Source organism: Aristolochia californica, unplaced genomic scaffold (genome assembly GCF_029961685.1).
Source record: "Aristolochia californica isolate CCGP_79_NKW_82.1479 unplaced genomic scaffold, dmAriCali1.0.hap1 SCAF_4, whole genome shotgun sequence".
NCBI lineage: Eukaryota > Viridiplantae > Streptophyta > Magnoliopsida > Piperales > Aristolochiaceae > Aristolochia > Aristolochia californica.
The window spans coordinates 47,379,219-47,400,389 of NW_027182103.1; the positions used below are offsets into that span (position 1 = coordinate 47,379,219).

Below are 21,171 nucleotides of genomic sequence, written 5' to 3' on the forward strand. Positions count from 1 at the left end.
GAGGCAATAATAACTGGAGTTACCTCTACCTATTACCAGTTTCTAACGAAAATATCTCAAGCTAGCCCACAAACGGGTAATTGCACTGCTCATGCATGTCTTCCAACACTGCACCTCTTTTCAAGCACCAGATACAGAACAAAGCATACAGTGAAGCCAGAATAGATAAAATGATTGAATCACACGGATATCAATTCAAAAAAGCCAAAAATCTCTCTCTATTTTATCATGGATTCCTTCCTCCGAGAAGGAAAAGCCGCCCACCTCCTTTAACACCACTGCAAGGGATTGAAAATTTGACGTTGCCGCGCGCGCAGTTATGCTCTCCTACTAGGCCCTTAAGTCCCTCCCTCTCTTTCTCTCTCTTCTGTCACCGTTCTTTCTACCTTTTCTGGATTGTTTAATGCGGTGGGTGTCGGTTGTGAAACCGCTTCTGAAACCGGAGGCGAGAGCGCGTGGTGACAGAGAGAAGAAGAAGAGAAGAGACGGAGAGGACTTAAAAACGAGAATTCCGAGAAGATGGATTCCTTGTTGTATGACATTATTGTTACGTGAATAAAAGAATGGAGATGGAATAGAAAAATGTTGAAGGGGGGGAGAAGAAAAGATAGGATACTTCGAGGTTCTTGGGGAGGTGAATCTGGATTCGACTCTCATTTACTTCTCCTTATTCTAATCGTGCCCATGTCAGTAAAACCCGGTTGTTGTCTCTTTGTCTGTTCTTTCCCATCCACCACTCTCCCCTCCATTTAAAAGTCTTTTCTGCTCATTTTGCTCTCTGGAGATCTTACGTTTCTTCTGTTAATTTTTCGCTCTCAGCGCTGCTGCGCCTCCATTATTGTTGTTTGTCTTCTTTGTATGCCTTCGTGCATGCAAATGCAAGAAATGTGTAGCCCAGTTCTCTGTCTGTCGTGTTTTTTTTTTGGCCTTTGTTCTTGCAAAGACATGGATATTCGTTTTCCTTTTTTAATATTCTGGGGTTTTGGGTTTGGAAATGCACCTCTTTCTGAACCTCCACTAGTTCTAGTTCATTTCAATTTATGTTCAAATGTAAATAAATTTACTGATACAAATTATAATTATCTCTTCACTTGGATTGTTCCTTGTATCTGCAAAACTGTTATCTTATGGGGGCATATATATCATTTATTCACCTATCTATCAAATAGTAGAATTATAAACCTTCAAAATCTAAAGTTATAAAGATATAAAAATATGAAAGCACTTCCTCTAACCTAATCATTGAATAACTATTAACTTCGCCTTTTAAATTACTAATTAAGCATGAATTTCAACCCATTTAAGTCTTCTTGCACTTCTTTTAAACTTGGATCTATTGCCTCAACTTAGTCAAATTTGTCATCAGTCAAACCATTCTACTTGATTTTTTTTTTTTTTTTTTTTTTTTTGCATTTTGGTGTTGTAACCCATTTAAGTCTTGTTGCACTTCTTAGAAACTTAGATCTATTGCTTCAACTTAGTCAAATTTGTCATCAGTCAAACCATTCTACTTGATTTTTTTTTTTTTTTTGCCTATTGGTGTTATAACCCTAGTTATATGACCCGACAAGTTGATTCACATTTAGGGCTGTGTTTGAAACATAAAAAGTGGAGAGAAAAGAAAAAGGAAGGGAAAAGAAAGAGAAAGAGAAAATATAAGAAAAGAGGTTTGTTTTCTTTCGTTTGGATGCTCATGAAAAATGAAGAAGAGAAAAAAATTTTCTCTTGTTTGGATACACGTGAAAAATGAAAAAGAAAAGAAAATTAATAATATTTTAAAATTTTGATTATTAAAAATTTTCTCGCAAGTTTTTATTCCCTTTCTTTTCTTTCCAAATTTCATCATTTTGTGAAAGAAAATTTATTAACTTCTCTCATTTTCTTTTATGTCAAAACAGAAAATAACTTTTCTCCCCTTTTCTATGGGTTCCAAACAAACCCTAGAGTATGGGGAGTTTAAATTTGTTCTTTTGAATGTTTCGGTTGACCAATGAAAGTCTGTATCACGTTACTGTGAATATATATCAAAGCTTCAATCGAAAGAAGTTATTGAACGCATACCCCAAGATTGATTGTCCTCCAAGTTTTTTTTAAATATTTGAGTCTTAATCGCCATTTCCGTTGCTTCCTTCGACATGGGTGCCGACCTTGTTTGTCAATTCTCTTGTTCACTGTTAAAATACACACAGAAAGACCTGAAACTCACTTTCCAAGAAAAGCTACAGAGTAAGAAATTGAAACCAGCAGCTTGGTGTAGAAAATGGGGCTGCTAATCCAATCATCAACGCTCCTGCCATGTAAGAATCTTTCTCTGTCTCTCTCTCTTTATTCAGTCTTTCAGCTTTTATTACAAGGCTCCATTGTTATCAGTGGAAAAGAAAGCAACCCAACAGCTCTGCAACGGTTGTTTTTCTTTGACGGAATAATTTTCCGATTGGTTTCTCTCAACTTCTACTTTCTAATCACAAACTTCCACGCGTCCTCGTTTGTTTTTATAAGAAAACATGGAAGACCGTTTAACGAGGAGAGGCTTCTTCTCCTGCCATTCATTTGTTCAATGATTGGGAATCACGTTATTGGTTGCAGAAGGTATGCTGTTATGAAACTCATTTGGGGCGGGCATCTTTGAACTTTGAAAAGAATCATATTTACGTGGGTTATCGGTTCTTATTGAAATGTTTCTGGGCGGTGCCCGGTCAGCCATGGAATTGTGGGGAAGTGGTTGTTGGATCGTGACCACATTCATCCATGTTTTTATAGCTTATTATCTCTGGCTATCCCTTATACAACCTGCATTAAAATCCATTCTCTATGTCTTCTCTCACCTTTCTCAGTGAATGTTTCTCTCTTCTTTTCAGTGCGGTGAATGTGTTCGTTGAGTATATCCCCAATCACCGGAGGTTACTTTTAGATGAATGTGAAACATTTTAAACTAGATTATACAGAATGGTACTTCGAATACGAGATGAAAATATGGCCTAGTGCTTTGTTTAATTAGAGCTGCTGCAATCTTGTGGTAGTTGTGGGGTGGGTTCTTGTGGAGAAAATCCATGTTGGAGTAGGTAAATCCGTCCACTGTTAAGGAAGAGTCTCAAATATATTCACCCACTCACAAGATTCTTGGACAGAATAGTTCCAAATTACATGTGTTTGTTAGAAATTATACCCATCCATCATCTTGAATTGCTGGTTAAACAAACAATTTCTTACACTTCTTTTCACCCCCCCTCCAGACAAGCAGTTTTAAATTTTTAACCATGATATCACCTCACAGTCCCACTTTTGAGTGGTACAATCATAAACAAATGTTTCGCAAGTAATACTTTCAATCACAGTGATCCACTTTGAATACCTACCTAAGCACTTGCTTCAAATTTCCATTTTCATTCTACTCAGCTTCTGTCCTTTACAAACCAAGCTTTTATTACTTCTGCTGATGCCAGACAGTATGCAGGCTTTTGCTTCTTTTTTTTTTTTCTATATTTGTAGGCGGGTTTGGAGATGAGCTTCTTTATGGAGTTCAGGCACCGGGACTCTTGGCATCCTTGACATGACCGGCCTATCTTCCCTTCCGTGGCTCCGACAGTTTATCCTTCACAGATGAGGACGGTGAGTGGCCTCTTTAATGTGGTACGGTAAAGGGATAACAATATGCCTGGTCGTCCATGGAAGCTCCTTGGCAATAATCGGATTTGAATGAAAAGATAAAGCTTATCCAAAAGGAGGTCCAAGTCCAAACTGAAAGATACGTAACAAGTGCCTCCAATCTCTTTTTTCAGGCCATCTCTCAAACACTCTGGGTCCCTTTCTGCCTTTTGAGGAAAGCTTTTTGAGAAGATACCTTCTGCCTTAAGACCCGGGCCACTGGTATTGAGACAATTTGACACTTATTCATATGGTATGTCTATTCTATATTGAAGCAACCATTATAACGAAGATGAGTTTGGTTGTAATTCCAAGGTTGATGTCTCCACTCTTTGTGATTCTAATTTTTTTTTATAATAAACCTGCTGCTAGCTTACATGGAAAAGAAAGTGAAGGTTCCTTTCAGTGGATATCTCAGCTTTCTGAAGAAGCTAAAAAGCTTAATCCATTTGGGAGTTAAACGAGACCAGGCTTGACCTTGATGCTGCAGCCATTACTTCTAACTTGAGAAAAACACATCCATCTGTTTGTTTCTGATTTCTCTTCTTCGAAAATCACAATAAGAAATGCCCATTACTTCAGAAGAATCTATTCATCTTGTGGAATCACCAAAAGTGAAAAATTTGTTTTGAGAGATCTAACCTTTACCTTGTTTTTTCGTGATTCTTTAACAGAAGAAAATCCAAATTTAGTTTCAACAGGGACATCTTTTAAACAAAGGATCACCTAATGGAACCCACTAATTAGTTTAAAGATAAATATATGATGCATGAAAGGAAGAAAGATCTTTCATCATCACATGTTGATGTTAAATCTTGAAGTGACACCACTGCTCAAATAATGTGGATGGTTTAAGAGGACATCAGTGGGTTATTTTGTGCTGAAAAGCCATAAAAGAAGTTGTAGATTAAGTTTCCAGCATCTTTTTCATGGATTAGCTTCTAAGTAAAGTGGTATGAATAGGTAGCAAATATCACTGATTTACAGAGCTATACAAATGAAGCAATATGCATCAGTTTCATACAATCAATGTCAATTAAGCACTACTTTGGTCAGTTGAGAGATGATAAAACACTGATCACAGCTTCCTGAATCTTGAAGTAATTGAAATACAGTAAAATATCAAAATTAAGTAAAGATGCAGTGGTTTATCACTTTTAGTCGAATGTATTCAACCAAATACGGCCTACAATGCAGATAACTGTCTGTATCATCGATAAGCAAGAGGGGCTGATCCAATACGAAAAAAATCATTTGGTGCAAAATGCTATCACAGCTATCCGATCCTGATCATCGGACTACTGAGATTACTGTTTTTTATGTTTTGCACCAAATGACTTTTCGTATTGGATTAGCTGTGGATAACCAATGAATAATTTTATTATACGGCAAGCCATGTCCAGTACTAATATTAATCTCACCTACAGACGTAGAGATAGCTCATGGTGTAATACGTAGAAAAAAAGAGACAAAAACATAGATTATTTTCCAATTAATGGTGTATTAAATTTGTCAAACCTTAGGAAGACGTTATTATAAGCCAAGACACATGTAGTGTCACGTCTATACGAGACACAAAACAAATTAGTCTTGTTCACTAGTGTGACATAGATAAATATTGGAGAATCTGTCTTCTGTTTGGGGCCCTGTTAGAGATTTAATTAACTATGTAACAACAGGATGATCATCATTTCTGGCACTTGTGGATGAACACATCATAAATCACAATCTCTATAGTATCATTGTTGTGATCTCAAATCTTAGCTTCAAAACCTCAAACTTGATCTTGGATGGCTGAGATTGATCCCAATAATGATGTATATAATAATGTTTTATAAAGGGGTAATTAAGATGAATCAAAAAAGGAGGAAGGAGTCAGTGTTTTTTTCTTCTTCTTTAATGCCTCCTTTGAAATCATGCAAGACCATTATAAAGAAAACTAATTGCATCTCTGTGTAATAATTAATTTGATAACACAGGAGTGATGGCCAACAAGAGTTGACTTGCTGTGGATTCAGATTTGAAGAAAACATAGCTCTGGGAAAATCTTTCAAAAAGAAGCTATTTTTAAATGAATTTTTGTTATCATTTTATTGATAATCCTTTCTTCACTAAGCCAAAAGTAATCTGGAGTTAAAGAAAGGAAAGCCAGGAGATAATGGGTAGAGGTTGCATTAGAATGCCTTTAGCTTTATTCTCCAACAATGGAATTGCATTCTCTTAAAAAGAGCATTGATCTATCTTTTTAAAAGTTAGAGATTTAATGGTTCTTAAGACTAAGAGGGCAACCACTCAACTCTTAGAACAGTTTGTTTTCTGTCCAAATAACAAAACCAATGGCTGTGAACAGGTTATGGGGTTCTCTCTGTTTCCATTATTCTCACTCACACACTTCTCCAGATTTCAGTTTTTTTATTCTTTCACAAAATCATTCGATGAATGCCCGGAGAGATTCCCAGCCAGTTTGAGAACCCAGAACAAACCTTACAGATCTCATCTGTTCCCTCTGGAATGGGGCCAAGGATTCCTCCGAGTTGCGGAAACTAACTAGATAATGCAGATGAGTTTGAAAAGCAATAAGATCTTCCTCGAGATGCTTACTCGTAGGCCCAGATCTTGGATTTGATCCCTTTAATCCCATGACAGGACCTTCGGACAATACTGGAGTTTAGCCCCTCTGCCTCATTGACGAAAACCAGTTCAATGGGAACTTTAACTACAGCAGAACAGAAGGAATAAAATTTCTTCCCCAGAATCATTTTTTTCTTCTTTTTTCTACGGAGACAAGATGGGTTTCGTCACAGTACGGGCTGTGAATTACGAGCAAAGTCTAAGTTGAAAATGGTGAGTCCAGGGGCTGTGATGCCAACCAGAAGCGAGTAAATCGAAGAGGTAAGAATTTAGTTCAATGATTGAGCCATTGTTTAGTTGCATTACACTGTATTAAACAAAGTTTTTTCTTCAGTTACTCTTAATAAGATAATTTTCTTCTATTTTACTTTGACTTTTAGGTTTCGAGTTTTTAAACCCCTAGTTGTTAATTTTTTTTTTTTTGGCGTTCTAATGTTCTTCATCTCTGTTCATTGACTCCAATCATTGAAGAAGATAAAAACTCAGAACCCAATTCATTTACCTTCGTAAAACTGTGAAAGAGAGTAAAATAAGATGATTGGGAGAGGAAGAATCAGTTCAAGAGAATTTACCTGAAAACAGCATGTGCCCACTAACAGCAACCCAGAGACATTTAGAATAAAATAAACTAAACTCAATTATAAAACTCCGAATACATATTTTGTGAGAGACAAAGGGTAGCCAACTGTTCCTTTCATTTGAACTTTTTATGATCAGGGCTTGTTTTTCTTCTCACTCCTTTTCCCCTTCTTTCTAGAAAAGAAAAAAACGAAATGTTTAGAAATTATGAGCTAAAAAATTCTTCACCACTCTGGTTTCTCCCCTTGCAGGAGAGCAACAAGTTGAATATTTGCTTAAACGAAAGCAGAGTCTCTCTCTCTTTCTCTCTCTCTCTCGTCCTTATTCAAATAAATGGCCAAACAAAAGTGGAGAAGATTAACAGCAAAGAAAGCTTAGTTATATTCATCTCTCTCTCTCTCTCTCTCTTTCTCTTTTCTCTCCCCGCATTAATCATTGATTTCACCATACAAGCAACTATCCTTTTCTGCGGCCAGTTGCAGGAAAGATAAAATCCCACCACTCCCTCCTCTTCTTTTCCCCCTCCCTTCTCTCCTTCTTTCATCATACTCTTCACAGACGCTCCGTGTCTTCTCTCTCGACGGCTTTCGCAGAGGGAGACATATCTTGTTTAACGTCCAAGGCCCGGCATCTTTCACAGTAGAAAGGTCAACATTTCTTCCTTCTCATTTCGCTTTATCACATTGAGCGCTGCTTCGCCTCCAAGATACCCCTCGTCTCCTCTTATCTTCGGATGCCCATCTCTTGTAACTGCCTCTCCTGAAAAAAAGAGGGCTTGAATTAACTCCTCCATGGTTTCATTCCAAGTTCTTTGAACCTCTTGCTGTATTGCCTGTCTGTTCCTCGTCTTGTCTCTACTCGCCGAAACCGCCCTAGGATCACTAAACCCCCCTTTTTTCCTTATAACTCTCGGACCTCGCTGTAATTCTCCTTCCAAGTCACTCGTCCTTTGCTGGATTTCTTTTGGTTCCGTTTGTTCTTGCATATTTTGTTGTCTCAGCGCTCGTGCATCTTCGTTACCTTTTGTTTTCCTCTAATTCTTGTCAGTTGCAACCGTTTCAGCTTAGTTACTCTTTTCCTATCCCCCGACTATCCTTATTTTGCCATTTTACATGGAAAATGAGAAATTTTTCCTCGATGCTAAGAGTCCAGATTGGCAATCTTCAACAGGTATGGATGTCCAATTGGCGGATCTGAATTGCTCCTCTGAACAGCTACCTACCTTTCTTCATCTCAATTGGGACCAAACGGTTCCTTTCGAATCCGCACTGAGTTCAATAGTCTCTTCCCCGGCGGTCTCCACCACCGCCGGACATGCCGACAGTGTTGTCATCAGGGAACTTATCGGGAGATTGGGAAGTATTTGCAACTCGGGAGAACTAGCTCCACAGTCCCAGACGTATATTGGTGGGGCTAATAACAACAGTACTAACACCTCCTGCTATAGCACTCCCCTGAATTCTCCCCCGAAGCTCAATCTTTCAATGATGGATCAGCAAATCCGGGGGAGTTTACCCATTTCAGCGAATACCCATCACGCGTTGGCTCCGTTCTCGGCAGACCCTGGCTTCGCTGAAAGAGCTGCGAAGTATTCATGTTTTGGGAGTCAAAATTTTGGCGGGCTCGAATTGCCCTACAGATCGACGCCTAACCTGGAGAGCGGCAAGCTTTCCAGAGTCTCGAGCAGTCAATCCCTTAAGGCCATGTCTCAAATGGGTGTTTCAGAGAACAAAGACATGGACGGACTGGAGGGCGATATGAGGTCTGGTTCGGGTTCGGATAGAAAATTCAGTCGACTGTCAAGGTCATCCACCCCTGATGACGCGGATTTGAACAATGCCCGTGAAGAATCTTCCATCTCCGATCAGGTCACGGGCGGGAATGAGATGAATGCCAGAAAAAGAAAAGCGGTTGCCAAGGGAAAACCGAAAGACAAAGATCCTAAGGTGGGTAGAACTTTTCATCAGCAGTTGGCTGGGTTATTATCTAGAATTAGGATATAATTCGTGTGTTTTCAATTTTTAACTTTTTGGATCATATGGGGCTGCTTGGGGCTTGATTATACTGAAACTATTTCGCAGGGTTCAGAAGAAAATGACTCCAATGCCAAGCGAAGCAAACCATCGGAGGGTGCTGCAGCAGACAAAGATTCTGCACAGCCGAAGGCTGAACAAAATGGAAATAAAAAACAAAGCAAGGATAATTCGAAGCCTCCGGAGCCCCCAAAGGATTATATCCATGTCAGGGCAAGGCGAGGCCAAGCCACGGATAGTCACAGTTTAGCCGAAAGAGTAAGAACTCGAGCAACTATATGGTTTGAAAGGAAAGTTATTTTCCTTATGCAATTTGTGTATTAGAGATAAACCTGTTCTCTTCCACAGGTTCGAAGAGAAAAGATTAGCGAGAGGATGAAGTTCCTTCAAGATCTTGTACCAGGCTGTAATAAGGTAAAATACAAGATCTGAAATCAGTAAAGAATTTTCTGGGTTGGATTCTCGAGCATGATAGTGATTTTGATGCAAATTCTTTAATTCAGGTTACTGGTAAAGCTGTTATGCTAGACGAAATTATAAACTACGTTCAGTCGTTGCAGCGCCAAGTTGAGGTAAATTCAGATGATTCTGGTTGTGTATCACCAATTCCAGTCTGTAATTCCGTGAAGTTGCTGAAGTTTCTACCATTTTTTTTTCTTTTTTTTTTTTTTGCAGTTTCTGTCTATGAAATTGGCCACTGTGAACCCAAGATTGGAATTCAACATGGAGGCTCTGCTTTCAAAAGACGTGAGTTGGGAGAAACCTTCTTTCATAGCTCTCTATTTTGCCCACGAATCTCCTGTTCCCTGAAATTTGTTTCTTTACGCTTAATCCAGGTGCTTCAATCACGGAGCTCTTTACCGCAAACTGGGTATGCACTGGATTCGTCGGCATTGGCGTTCTCCTTCGGTCATCCACCACCATCAGGACCCATCCAGAATGTTGCAGCAAATGGGTCAGAGACGCATTGCTCTGTCAATCCATTAGAAGCCTCCCTCCGTCGAAATCTCGGGATGCAGTTATCATCCCTGGACGGGTTCGGCGATGCTTCTCAGGCACGTACGGTTTCCTGAATTCCAGAATTTCTTGCCGCTTTAAGCAACAGAAAATTTAATAATGTATTTTTTGAATATTTCAGCTCGCGAGTTTCTGGGCAGATGATCTCCAAAGCGTTGTTCAAATGGGTTTTGGACAGGATCAGGACCCGGCATTCCCATCCCAGACATTTCATGGTACAAACTCGACCGAATTTTGTCTCAGTCTCTGTTAAACTTCCAGGGTAGAACTCTTCTCTGAACGAGCTGTAATTCATCCGATGCAGGGACAACCCACATGAAAATCGAGCTGTGAGAATATCACCCCTGGGCTCCGAGGAGGTCTCAACTCTTTCCGATGAGGAACACTTATCCATGCCTTTGTACATACTGAGACATTGATTCGAACAGGGAAAGAACTGGGTTTTACTAAAAAAGGATCGATTTTTAGGTCCGGAGAAGCTTCTTTCTTCCTTTTCGCACCCATTGGCCAGACTGATTCTTTGAGAAGTACCCACTGTAAAATCCAGATTAATGGCGTCCGTGGTGCAAAGATTAACACATCACTTGTAAAATGTAAAAAAAACACGCCATGTTGGGTGTCATCACTGCTCGGAAACATTGTTGTTCTTGTCATTATTACTATCATTATAATTCTTATTGATTCAATCAGAGATGTTCTCAATTTTCCATCTTGTCGTAGCAAATCACGGCGTAATTTCTTGGGGACAACTCAGAAATCTTCGGACCATGATTGGTTTGAAAGTAGCATTATTTTTTGCTTAACTTGCCAGGAATCGTTTGTATCCAGCTGTGAATTGGGGTCCAATGGCCTCTCAAGTCCAAAAAGTGATTGATATACCTTTTACAACTGCTACTTTGAGACAGGTGAGGCATTGAGCTGGAGTCAAATTGCAAAATTTCTTTCACTAGTACATTTTCCAAGCCAACCACCACTAGAAAAATCCTCTTCTCTGTTGGCACCTCTCTTATTCTATTCCTTGGTGTACTGATAACAACATCATGAAAGTGTCCATTTGAGGTTGACTTGCCTAGATGCCCCTTCAACCTCAAAAGATTTACTTTTTACTAAAGCCTGCAGCAACAAAAATAAGGTTCCTTTCTTCATAATCACCCTTTTTCTTTTCAATCTCATGAATCCAGATTTCTGCTTAAATTTCTTATTGTTACTGTTTTTTTTTCTGGGCAAAAATTCCTGGTTTCTGAAAGATCTTAATGTTATGAGCCAGAAGTGGTCCAGAGACAAAAATCAGTTGGGAGAGGGGGACCAAACAAGTGGTGGTCCAGTTACCTAGCAGTCACTGTTGATCAACTTCCCCTGTCCCTTCTACTCTTTTTTACCTCAACGAGCCCTGCTTTTAACCTTGCTTGGTGGTCTCTTTCTGGGGGCAAAACCACAAGTCTGTGAGAAATAATTGGTGTCAACAACCAAAGCATCATCAGAACTTGCATGCTCTCCAACTGTAATAGACTAAGATTTCTGCTTGCATGACAAAAGTTGAACCCAGATTTTCCACTTTGAATCATCTCAGCCGGACTACACGGATGTCCCTGTCAGATCGGTTTCCACTCCTTAATTAGCTAGGTGGGTGCTTTACATTTCCACTGGTTGTTCCTCCATTAAAATTGGACTTACTGATTTCATCCATGTCTCTTTCATCTACACACAAAATACCTCCATATCCGCACCAAACAATCTGGAGCAAGAAAAGCTCTCCACCGCAGAAACAAGTCAGTGACTCTCCCTGATTGAAGCGCAGGTTGATGCGATTCAGTCGCCGTAAACTCATCCAACTCGGTCTTCTCTCTTGAGCAAACAGGGTCACAAGACTGAGTACCTTAAGGACTCCTTCAGAACTGTCTCCTATGTCAGTATGCATAGCTGGAGGATTTGAACACCCTTCAAGGACAGAGGCATCATATTTCTCTCTGGCTCCCCCTGCAACTGGATGGGACCAGTGTACTTACAAGTGACACACTTCGAAGCAGGCCCCGGCCATTTACTGATTTGTCTGGAAGGGGTCCACGGTTGCATTCACATCGGAGAAGACAAGGCCACAAGGTGTTTGCTATGTGGTCTCACTGGACATCATATGGAGCCCCAATTCGCTTTTCTTTTATGAGCCTTTCTGTTGGGGACTCCCATAAGCCTAGTGTTTGTGGACTCTGTGTTTACCTTCCTGTATCGACATAAGGGCAAGAGGACAATGGCTCTGATCTGCTATAAGATTGCCTCCCATCCACTTGACATCCATCCCGATGTTCAAAATTATCCACAGCTAGACATCATAAACTTTCAAGATCTTCTACAGGCAAGAGAATTTATTTCTGGGACCCATTTACTAGGTCATGGTCTGGAGAAAGATAATGCTTCCCCAATTTGTTTCTGATATCAAATGCAGACAAATTGAAAGATAATAATTGTGGAGGATACACGAAGCAAAATAGTTTTTGGGATAAAAAGAATATGAGAGCTGTGATTCTATTTCCGCACTGGAAAAGCAGATATTTTTAATCGTCTCGTTTGGCCAAGGAGTGGATGGCAAGACTCCTTCCAAAGGGATTATCAGCCTTGTTTCTTTCTCTCTTCTCTGAGTTCGAATAACTTTACTCAGTCAAATAGTTGCCCATGAATTGGGAATAGATGCTCGGAGAGACTCCCAAAGAAGTAAAAAGCAGCTTAAAGAATGATTTTCGTTTGATTCTCTTAAAAGTTATATGTAACACCATTAGGGAATCACCCATAGGAATGGGAGCAATTCCAGAGCTGTTGGGATACAACAAATACCTCTTTTTAGTACACAAACACACTAAATATCTATATTACATGTTGCATTGATCATACCCAGCGAACCATGAAGACCCCCTTGCTTGGCAGAAAGGTTCAAATTCTTCCTTCCACCTCTGATCACTAGGACAATCTACATCATCAAATTTGGCTGCTACATCTAGGTTCAAATCTGTGTCGTCATATGCAGGAGGTGGTCTCAATGCTTCCTTGGGGAGGCGAGACTCTGCAAGGAATTGGTTTAGAGTAGAAATTTCTGTCTCATGTTTCTTCTTCAGCCTATCAATTTCCCTGTGTGCCATTGCTGCTTCTTCCTCACCCGTTGCAGCTCGCTTCTGGAAAATGTTGAAACTTCATTACTTATTCTTCACAAAATACTAAAAGAAATGGTCAATAGAGAAGCAGTAATAAAGTTACAGGTGCATTTCACTTTTTACATCTAGGTGGTCAAGCAATACATTTTTTGAGTGACAAGACATTTTGACAATTAACGAAAGAATATACCAAGGAAATTTTCTTCTCCATTTGAGATAATTAACCAACTATAGGTCTTTCGAATGAAACAAATATTCAAATTCCAGTAATCTACTCCACTTGTACAAACAAGTAAAATATTTGAATTGCCAGTTCTGGCGACATCTGATTGGGAGGATACAACATAAAAGAGTAGAAGTTAGAAAATAGCTGTAGGGAAAAAGAAGAAAGAAGAACAGAAAGCAACCAATCAGAGGTTGACACCATGCAAGTAAAATCTTTTACTGTAACAGTACAAGTGGAGTTACCATTTCCTAGATGGTCTGTGCACTTTATTGTCTTGATTACAAGGACTGGAATCAACCTCTATAACATGTCCACTAGGCACAAGTAGCTCAGCTAAGCTTGTATATGACATTTCTGCAAGTTCACCACTTCATACACATGAAACAAAATTTGTAAAGTTTCTATAAGAGAAACTCAGTGAACACACTAAGGTCCAAAAATCACTAATCACCTGAACCACTTGGTCCAAGTGTCCCACTAGGAAATGGCCTTTCAATTTACAGAAATAGAAATGGACCTTGACCATTCAAGTTGATTAGATTCTTATCATCAAACAATGATCATTTCTTATTCTGTCTTAAACAAAATTACAGAAATTCAAAATACTCACTTGAGCAGCTGCAACAGCTTCTTCTGCTTCTTTAAGCCTCACAAGAAGCTCTCCTGCCGCTTGTACAGCCTCAGCAGTATCCCTAAGTTGAGCTTGAAGCCCTTTATTTTCATCTCTCAAATACCTCCATTCTTTTTCTCTTTCCACTTTCAGTGCTGATATTTCAGCAGCCAGAGAATCAATGAACTTTGATTCAGCACCTTTAACCCCAGCTTTTGCTGCTGCCTTTTTCACATCTGCTATCCCTTCTCTAATCTTCCGATGTCTAGCAAGCAAAGCAATATGCTTCTCCTGAAGCTCAGCATACTGATCTAGTATGTTGGCATGACCCTGCATAGCCAACTGTAAGGCCTCCTTGAGTTCTTCTGAACATTTTCTCTCAGCATCAAGCTCATGTTTTTGCTTCTCCACAAGGGATCGACTGGCTTCTAATTCACTCCTCAGTTCCTCAGAAAGGGATATCCAATTGCTCTCTATCTCAGTCCAATGACGTCTCTCCTGTTCAATTTTTTCCTCCAGGTTTTCTTCAGGTGTTTCCTGAATTGTACTAAAACCAGGAGATGAAGTGGGCCCACTTGGATAGGTCAGTTGAAGCAGCGGACTTCTTTGTGTTCGTAAAGGTGACGAGTCAACATAATATTGTAGTTGGCTTCTTAAATCTTGAATCTCTTCCATTAGTACATCTCTCTCACCCATTTCGAAATAATTTTTGTAAGTATCCAACTCATCCTGGACTCTTTTCAATTCTATTTTCATTCTCAAAACCTCTGGATGGTACGCATACTTTTCTTTCAGAAGCTGCTTATGTAAAACCACAAGATATCATCAATACATTTCAGGAAAGGTAGGAAATCATTCATAATTGCAAACTCAGCATACCTTGTGCTCATTAGTAAGTGACAAAAATTCTTCCTCCATGAATTCTTCTGTGGGTAAAACACCATCCATGAGGCCCTCAAGTCGGCGGATCTTATCTTCCCTTGTCTGTTCAATTATTGCATTGCATTCACGTTCATGCTTGTATTGCTGAATCTGCAAATCCAGAGCCAATGTGAAAAATTGAAGTAAAGAAAATTATTCAATGAAAAAAAAATGAAGACAACACACACCAAGCGATTTAGTTGGCTAATTTCAGCTGTTTGTTTAGCACACACTTCTTCAATCGCCATTTCTCTCCTGATTGCTCCTGCCAAAACCTTCTCCACTGCCTGCCATTAAGATAAACCAGAGAACCAAAATCGACTTAGTATTAAATGATGTATGTGAATAGAATGCAACACTCCCATGCTTTTTAACCTACTTTTGGAACATGCTTCTTAGGTTTCTCAGGAACCTGACACTCATCAACAGGTACGAGGGACAGATCCTTAACATCAATAGCATCTTGGCACTCCTCAAGCTGAGCTGTTTTGTTCTTGCAGTAGCTACATATATATCCAGCAGGTGGATCCTCTTCAACAACTGGAAGATCCTCTGAGACTGTCTGTACACCCGCATCAACCTTCTCAACAGGATAAAGTGATTTGAGCTCCACAGGTTTAATTGAAAATCTGAATGAAGACCGTCTAAGGGCCCCACTTGGCTGGCAACTGTCAATAATTTGAAGACCACGATGTAGGCTTGCTTCCAAGTATTCAGTTGGTAAATTGTTCTTACTTGTTCGTGCAAAGGATAAGTTGAGAACATCCCCTCCCACTACATCTTTTTTTGAGCCTGACAAGGTTGATGAAGTCCTGAGACTTTTCCTGCTGATAGAGTTGATTCTTGGAGATGTATTCAAAGTTGGAGACTGAAGAGACGAGTCATGTGGTACAATGCTGAGGCTGGAAATGTTTGGAGAAGGACTACAAATGCTTGGAGAGGGACTCTCTTTATCTGTCTTTGGATCGTTAGGAAAAATCAAATTTTCTTCAATGCTATTAATCACTTCATTTCCAGGTTTAGAACATGTGGATGCATTTGCACCCATTGTTTCACAGCCATTACTAGATCCTTCATTGTCCAGAGCATCATGTTCAGGGCATATAGCTCCGCTATTGACAATTACCTCTCCATGGTTAGTTTCTAATACATGCTTGTGAAGTTGAACTGATGGTATATCTTCCTCTTGACAGTCTTCCATATTGACATCAGCCTCTTCAGGAACTTGATTACTACCAGCTTGTGAGTTCTGCGAGACAGGAGGTTCCAAACCCACTTGAATACATAGCCTTTCAACAGCTTCCTCATCGATCTCCATTACCTCATCACCATCCTCGTCCATGTGATACAATGTCATTGGAGGATGATTAAGACTCCTTTTCAAGAAGTTCAAGCTTCTACGGGCATTCCATCCTGTTGTACAACCCCCAGTACTGGTTGCCGAGTATCCATTAGATTTCAGCCAAAGAAGCTCATCCTATTGGTCAATTGTAAAAATGGGGTCAACATAGTTAAAAAATAAATAATATGAAACAATTCCAATGACATTAAGGTATTATAAATTTGAAACAAAATAGTACCCTAAGTTGGCGTATGACTTCTCTCAAGGAGTTTATGTCCTCCTGTTTCTCTTCATTCACCACTGCCTTGTTTTTAATGGCTTTAGCTCGTTGTGCAAACCTAAGTGTACTGAATGTCTCACTCTTACAGCTGCATTATCATCAACATCTCAAGTTAAGCAACACAGATACTGAAAGAAGGAAATTCATTTTTTTTTATAAATAATGAAGAAAATAAATTTGACTTCAAATACACCTTTGTGCTGGAGAAATAGCACAGATCATGGCCAGTTTTGCATTGCCACCTAAAGATTCTTGAAGCAAGAATGTCAATCTGGAATCTCTATATGGGATATGTCGCTGCTTTCCCGATTGGGAAACTTCGGCAAGAATGTTTATCAGGTTCCTGAAATACCCAGAGGAAAACTATCAACATGGTGCATATGGAATTCAGTAATAACATGACAAAGACTTGTAAGAGTAGTTCCATAAATAGCAAGTCTTTACAACTCCTTGTGATGACCTTTCAGAACTCGAGAAAACAGACTGTTTCTCTTCTTTCCCTATCATAAAAGTTCATTTCAGGAATAAATCTGACCAAGGCTGAAAGCCAAGAAACTGACAACATGCAAACCATTAACATTCAAAATCACAACTCTAGGCTCATACACTGAGTGCTTGCATAACTATCATTTCAAACCAAACAGAATCAACCAACAAATGTCACTGGCCAAGGTCTAACACCATAAGAAGACTAAGAAAGTAGAAGCACCAAGTGCATACCATTGTCAATGGCCTATTGAGATTCAACCCAATAATAAGTTTGCCTAACAAAAAAACAAATTGTTATTATCAAGTATGAAGCTCCTCTAGAAGCTGGGGGATTCCTCTATGTTACATCAAGTGAACCATGTCAGATCTTGAAGGGCAGATAAGCTCATATGTAATGAGAAAATGAAAAAGAATTACTATGATTAGAGGTAAATCCACTGGTAGTCCACTTTTTTCTAATGGCTACTTTTAGAAACTTTTATACTAAAAGTTCCCATGTTTCTATCAAATGAGTTTGAAACATAAATCTTCCTCAAATAGGCTTTTCTTGGTGGATAAACAAATGTCTCACTATCCCGTATTCGTAATGTGAGCTCCACGTCACAAGCTAGTTGTTTAAGTTTGAGAGAAGTTATCATGGGATAGGAGTCCCACCTTGCTTAGAGTTTTGAAGATCTTATGCCCATTAATTAGGAAGAGGCCCTTCACTTCGGCAAAGTCATTGTGAAACGAGCAAGCCCAAAATCTAAAAGTTTTAAAAATAATCAAGAGAACCACTAACTAAAAGAACGGTGATTACTACATGAAATCTGTACGATGGCAAGCAGAAGATAATACATGTCCTGGCAAATGAATTACCTTAGTAAAGTAGTTACAGTAGATAACTAATTGAAATTTATAAGGAAACAAATCATGGAGGAAGACATATCACATGCTCACTAACTGAGCTTTGAAAATTTAGAATGAGCACTTGGTAAGAGGGAGACAACAGAGCAAAGTACAGTTTATTTTAATTATAAGATAAAAACACAGGGCTAACTACAAGTCGGGCAAAAATGTACATTTACATTCAAGTTCCTAAAACAAATACATCTCAAAGACAGTGGTTTAAGAGAATTCCATCTTTTTATCCCATTAAGACCACATAATTCTGTCAGTTCTTAACCAAGTCTTATATTTTGAGCATTGTTATATGTACCTAGAATTGTACCTTCAAAGTTAGTATGATTTGAGTTAGAAATTGATCTCACCATTGAATTTTTAACCGACTTTGCAATCAATATTTAGATAAACCTCCATATCAGAATGTAGATACACAAATAATTATTCATATTTTTACATGGAAAGTAAATGTTAACATTGTTTCACAACATATTTTGCTTATTCAATTGAATAATCTGCAGTCACACATGATTAAAATTGTCAAGTACATTGTTTTTCAGAATAGTTTACATCACTCAGTTGAAAATTACTTCAATGCCACCAGTGATGAAAAAAAATTTAACTGCAGCCAACTTTTTAAACTAAATGTTTAATTAAGGAACATGTTGAAAAACAAGCATAGGGTCATTTTGATAATTTTACCTTATTTTTATTTTTATTTCTTGATGTAATCTTATTCTACATGTCAAACTATATCTATGGACCAAATTTCATGTAAAAGGGACATGTAGAATAAGAGATATAGAGAATTAGGTTTTTCAATTAAAGTAGGAGCAAGTTGTAGCGTGTACTCAACCCACTCAAATAGAAGCAAGGGGAAGTGCAGGTCCCCCATCTCAGTTTCTTTCTCAATTTACTCTTCTCCACTTTCTCTTTCTTCTTACTTTTTTCAGAACAAATAAAAAATTTGACATAAAAACATTTGTTGCCACCCCATATGAAATTGCACATGCTGCAAAAAATAAAACACCATTAAATAAAAAACCTGAGAACCATACCCAAGCTGTGATAACGAGCGATTAATATTCCCTGCTTCCTTCAACCTTTCTCCAGCTGCACCTGTCAGTTTTTGTCTTTCTGAACCAGCAAGATCAACAAGGTTGATTCTACTGGTTCTTAAACTGTTTTGACCACCTGTCGTGTTCTACAGAATAAAACCTCAAGTCAGAACAGATGCTTTTAATTCACAAGCAAAGTAAAGGATGCTATTATCCACACTATAAATGGGCAATGTTTGCTGGAAGACCTCCACTGTACTTCACAAGGCACAGTTTAAACTAACAAAGCTGAGACTGACTACACTCACTGAATTCTCTTTCCCAAAAATAAGCCTATTACCTTGCACCGAGATTCGACAACACAAGTAAAAACACTGTGTGATCGAGAACTCTCTGCATTTATACTAGTTGCACCCGTCCTCCTGTTGGCCAATCCCTGCATTGACATGCACTTTTATGTACAATTGTTGTATGGAGTAAAGTTTCTGAATTTATTAAAAGACTTCTAGTAAGTAATTTGTAAAGATTTAGAAAGTTTGTTTTGGCAATGTTTTTGGTCTCCAAACTTGGTTGCAAAAGACACACCTTGATCAAAACCTTCATCAAGTCCTTCATATCACATACATACTCCTCTGTCAGAGCTTCGACGTAAACGCCTGATTTAATGTCTTCCCTGATCTGATTAAGGGAGAAGGAAATACAAAAAGAAATGAAAAATCAAAGCCAAGAAGATGAAAAACAACAAAATGAGCACTACATCTGCTATCAATAAAATTTACCTGGAGATTCTTTCTATTAGGGTCCAACAAATCAGTGATTTGCTCATTATAAATCTGTTGAGGACAGGAAAAAGACATCTTATTATTTCACAAGTGATGAACAAACTCGGATTTATATCTAAAGTAGTAACATAACAGCACCTCGAGAAAAGAACATCGGCATTGATAATGTAGCTCTTTGTCTGTGTGCTTGATTTTCTCCTGAAAAGAAGTTTCAAAAATTAGATATGATACTTCAAATGTACATGAATTTCCAATACTGAAACCAAGTGTGAGAATTTACTTCATTTATACGGGCAAATAGGAGTTCAAAAACACGGGGTGTCAACCCCTTTTGATCTGCACTCGGGGGGTCATCTTCTGTCAACGCATTGGGTGGTCCCCACATCGTATATGTCTTCCCGCTACCAGTCTGAAGCCACGTTAATTAACATATACAAATTTACTTACATGCGCAAAACTTTAGAGAAATTACTGGTATACTTTCTTCTTGTCATTTTTGGTACACAATAAAAATATACCTGACCATAGGCAAATATAGAACTGTTAAATCCATCCAAGCAGTTCTCCACAAGGGGCATACCCACTAGCTCAAATATGTCTTGCTGCACAACTCGAAAACCAAAAGAAGATTGTAAGGTAATCCACAAGCAAGGAACACTATCTAATATCCAATTCCATAATTCATATCAGATACAAATGCTAAACGAACTAAAGAAACTTCACCTGGGTGGAGACCATATCAGCAACAGAATCAAAAGTGAAAACATGATCTAGGATAGATACAGAATTTGCAGATATCTTCTGCACTATTTGATCTCCTTCCTCCTCCTTCTTTGGTCTCATTCGGACTATAACCTGACAAAAATCAAGGCAATAAAAAAAAAAAAAAAAGACCATTAAAAAAACACTTTTTTTTAAAATGAAGGGTTGCTTTCAAATCCCTTGGTCTGCAAGAAAATGCACCTGGACGCCAGAATCTGAGCTAAGTAGGCTCCCATTTTCAGGCACAGTCTCCATGCTAAGCTTCCTCTTGAGAGGATTAGAGTTAGAAGGTGGAGGGCGAGGCGGAAGAGGGCTTCGCGCCTTAGCAAGAGGCGGCTTTGAAGCTTCGTGGAAGGCATTTGAGTCTGGAGGTGGAACATTTTCTGATTTTAGTCTCCGAGAGGAGATCTGCCTCTGTGGAGAAGGATTTGGAGAAAAAGAATTATCCGTGGGTGAGATTCCCCGCAGTACTCTGCTTTTAGGCACTGAACTCTTCATGGCACTCATGAGAGAAGCAAGAATTCAGGAAGACGGAAAAAAATGCGTGGAAAACACGAGAGAGAGATCCAAATACAATAGCCCTAGAATCTAGAGAGGGGAATTTTCAGAAAAAATGCAAACAATGCCTCCCCGGAAACCCTAGAAACGAAAGAAGAAAAACGGTCAGAAAGAGAAAATGTAACCGTTATGTTTTTCTCATGGGCGACAGAGAAAGAGGGCGAGAGGGAGAAGGAGGCTTTCTTTAATTTTGAAATGGTATACGTATTAGTAGTT

At 38.9% G+C, this 21,171-nt stretch overlaps 2 protein-coding genes across 2 annotated transcripts; one reads left to right on the plus strand and one right to left on the minus strand.

The window, feature by feature from the left end:
- Nucleotides 1-7,299: 7,299 nt before the first annotated feature.
- On the plus strand, nucleotides 7,300-10,596 carry LOC137962777 (transcription factor bHLH78-like). The gene is made up of 8 exons (XM_068809845.1): nucleotides 7,300-8,801; nucleotides 8,937-9,146; nucleotides 9,237-9,302; nucleotides 9,392-9,460; nucleotides 9,564-9,635; nucleotides 9,725-9,943; nucleotides 10,027-10,120; nucleotides 10,210-10,596. Exons 1-8 carry the CDS (start codon nucleotides 7,968-7,970, stop codon nucleotides 10,236-10,238), a joined length of 1,593 nt encoding a protein of 530 aa, XP_068665946.1. The 5' UTR covers nucleotides 7,300-7,967; the 3' UTR covers nucleotides 10,239-10,596.
- Nucleotides 10,597-12,611: 2,015 nt separating this feature from the next.
- On the minus strand, nucleotides 12,612-21,083 carry LOC137962503 (kinesin-like protein KIN-12B). Its single transcript, XM_068809402.1, has 16 exons — nucleotides 20,599-21,083; nucleotides 20,359-20,490; nucleotides 20,154-20,237; nucleotides 19,916-20,044; nucleotides 19,774-19,833; nucleotides 19,633-19,686; nucleotides 19,439-19,531; nucleotides 19,194-19,289; nucleotides 18,854-18,999; nucleotides 16,618-16,767; nucleotides 16,383-16,512; nucleotides 15,182-16,279; nucleotides 14,991-15,089; nucleotides 14,761-14,913; nucleotides 13,882-14,679; nucleotides 12,612-13,066 (listed from the first exon to the last, which is right to left on the minus strand). The coding sequence occupies exons 1-16, from the start codon at nucleotides 20,902-20,904 to the stop codon at nucleotides 12,767-12,769; spliced, it is 3,828 nt and encodes a 1,275-aa protein (XP_068665503.1). The 5' UTR covers nucleotides 20,905-21,083; the 3' UTR covers nucleotides 12,612-12,766.
- Nucleotides 21,084-21,171: the final 88 nt, after the last annotated feature.

What these genes read in the sequence shown, in the direction of transcription:
- LOC137962503 (XM_068809402.1), bottom strand. Translation starts at nt 20,904, where the DNA reads ATGAGTGCCATGAAGAGTTCAGTGCCTAAAAGCAGAGTACTGCGGGGA. An exon ending in CTGATATGGTCTCCACCCAG is followed by an intron (nt 20,238 to 20,358) that starts GTGAAGTTTCTT and finishes CGAGTTGTGCAG; the next exon opens with CAAGACATATTTGAGCTAGT. An exon ending in CTAAGAAGCATGTTCCAAAA is followed by an intron (nt 15,090 to 15,181) that starts GTAGGTTAAAAA and finishes TCTTAATGGCAG; the next exon opens with GCAGTGGAGAAGGTTTTGGC.
- LOC137962777 (XM_068809845.1), top strand. Translation starts at nt 7,968, where the DNA reads ATGGAAAATGAGAAATTTTTCCTCGATGCTAAGAGTCCAGATTGGCAA. An exon ending in CGAAAGACAAAGATCCTAAG is followed by an intron (nt 8,802 to 8,936) that starts GTGGGTAGAACT and finishes ACTATTTCGCAG; the next exon opens with GGTTCAGAAGAAAATGACTC. An exon ending in CCCATCCCAGACATTTCATG is followed by an intron (nt 10,121 to 10,209) that starts GTACAAACTCGA and finishes CATCCGATGCAG; the next exon opens with GGACAACCCACATGAAAATC.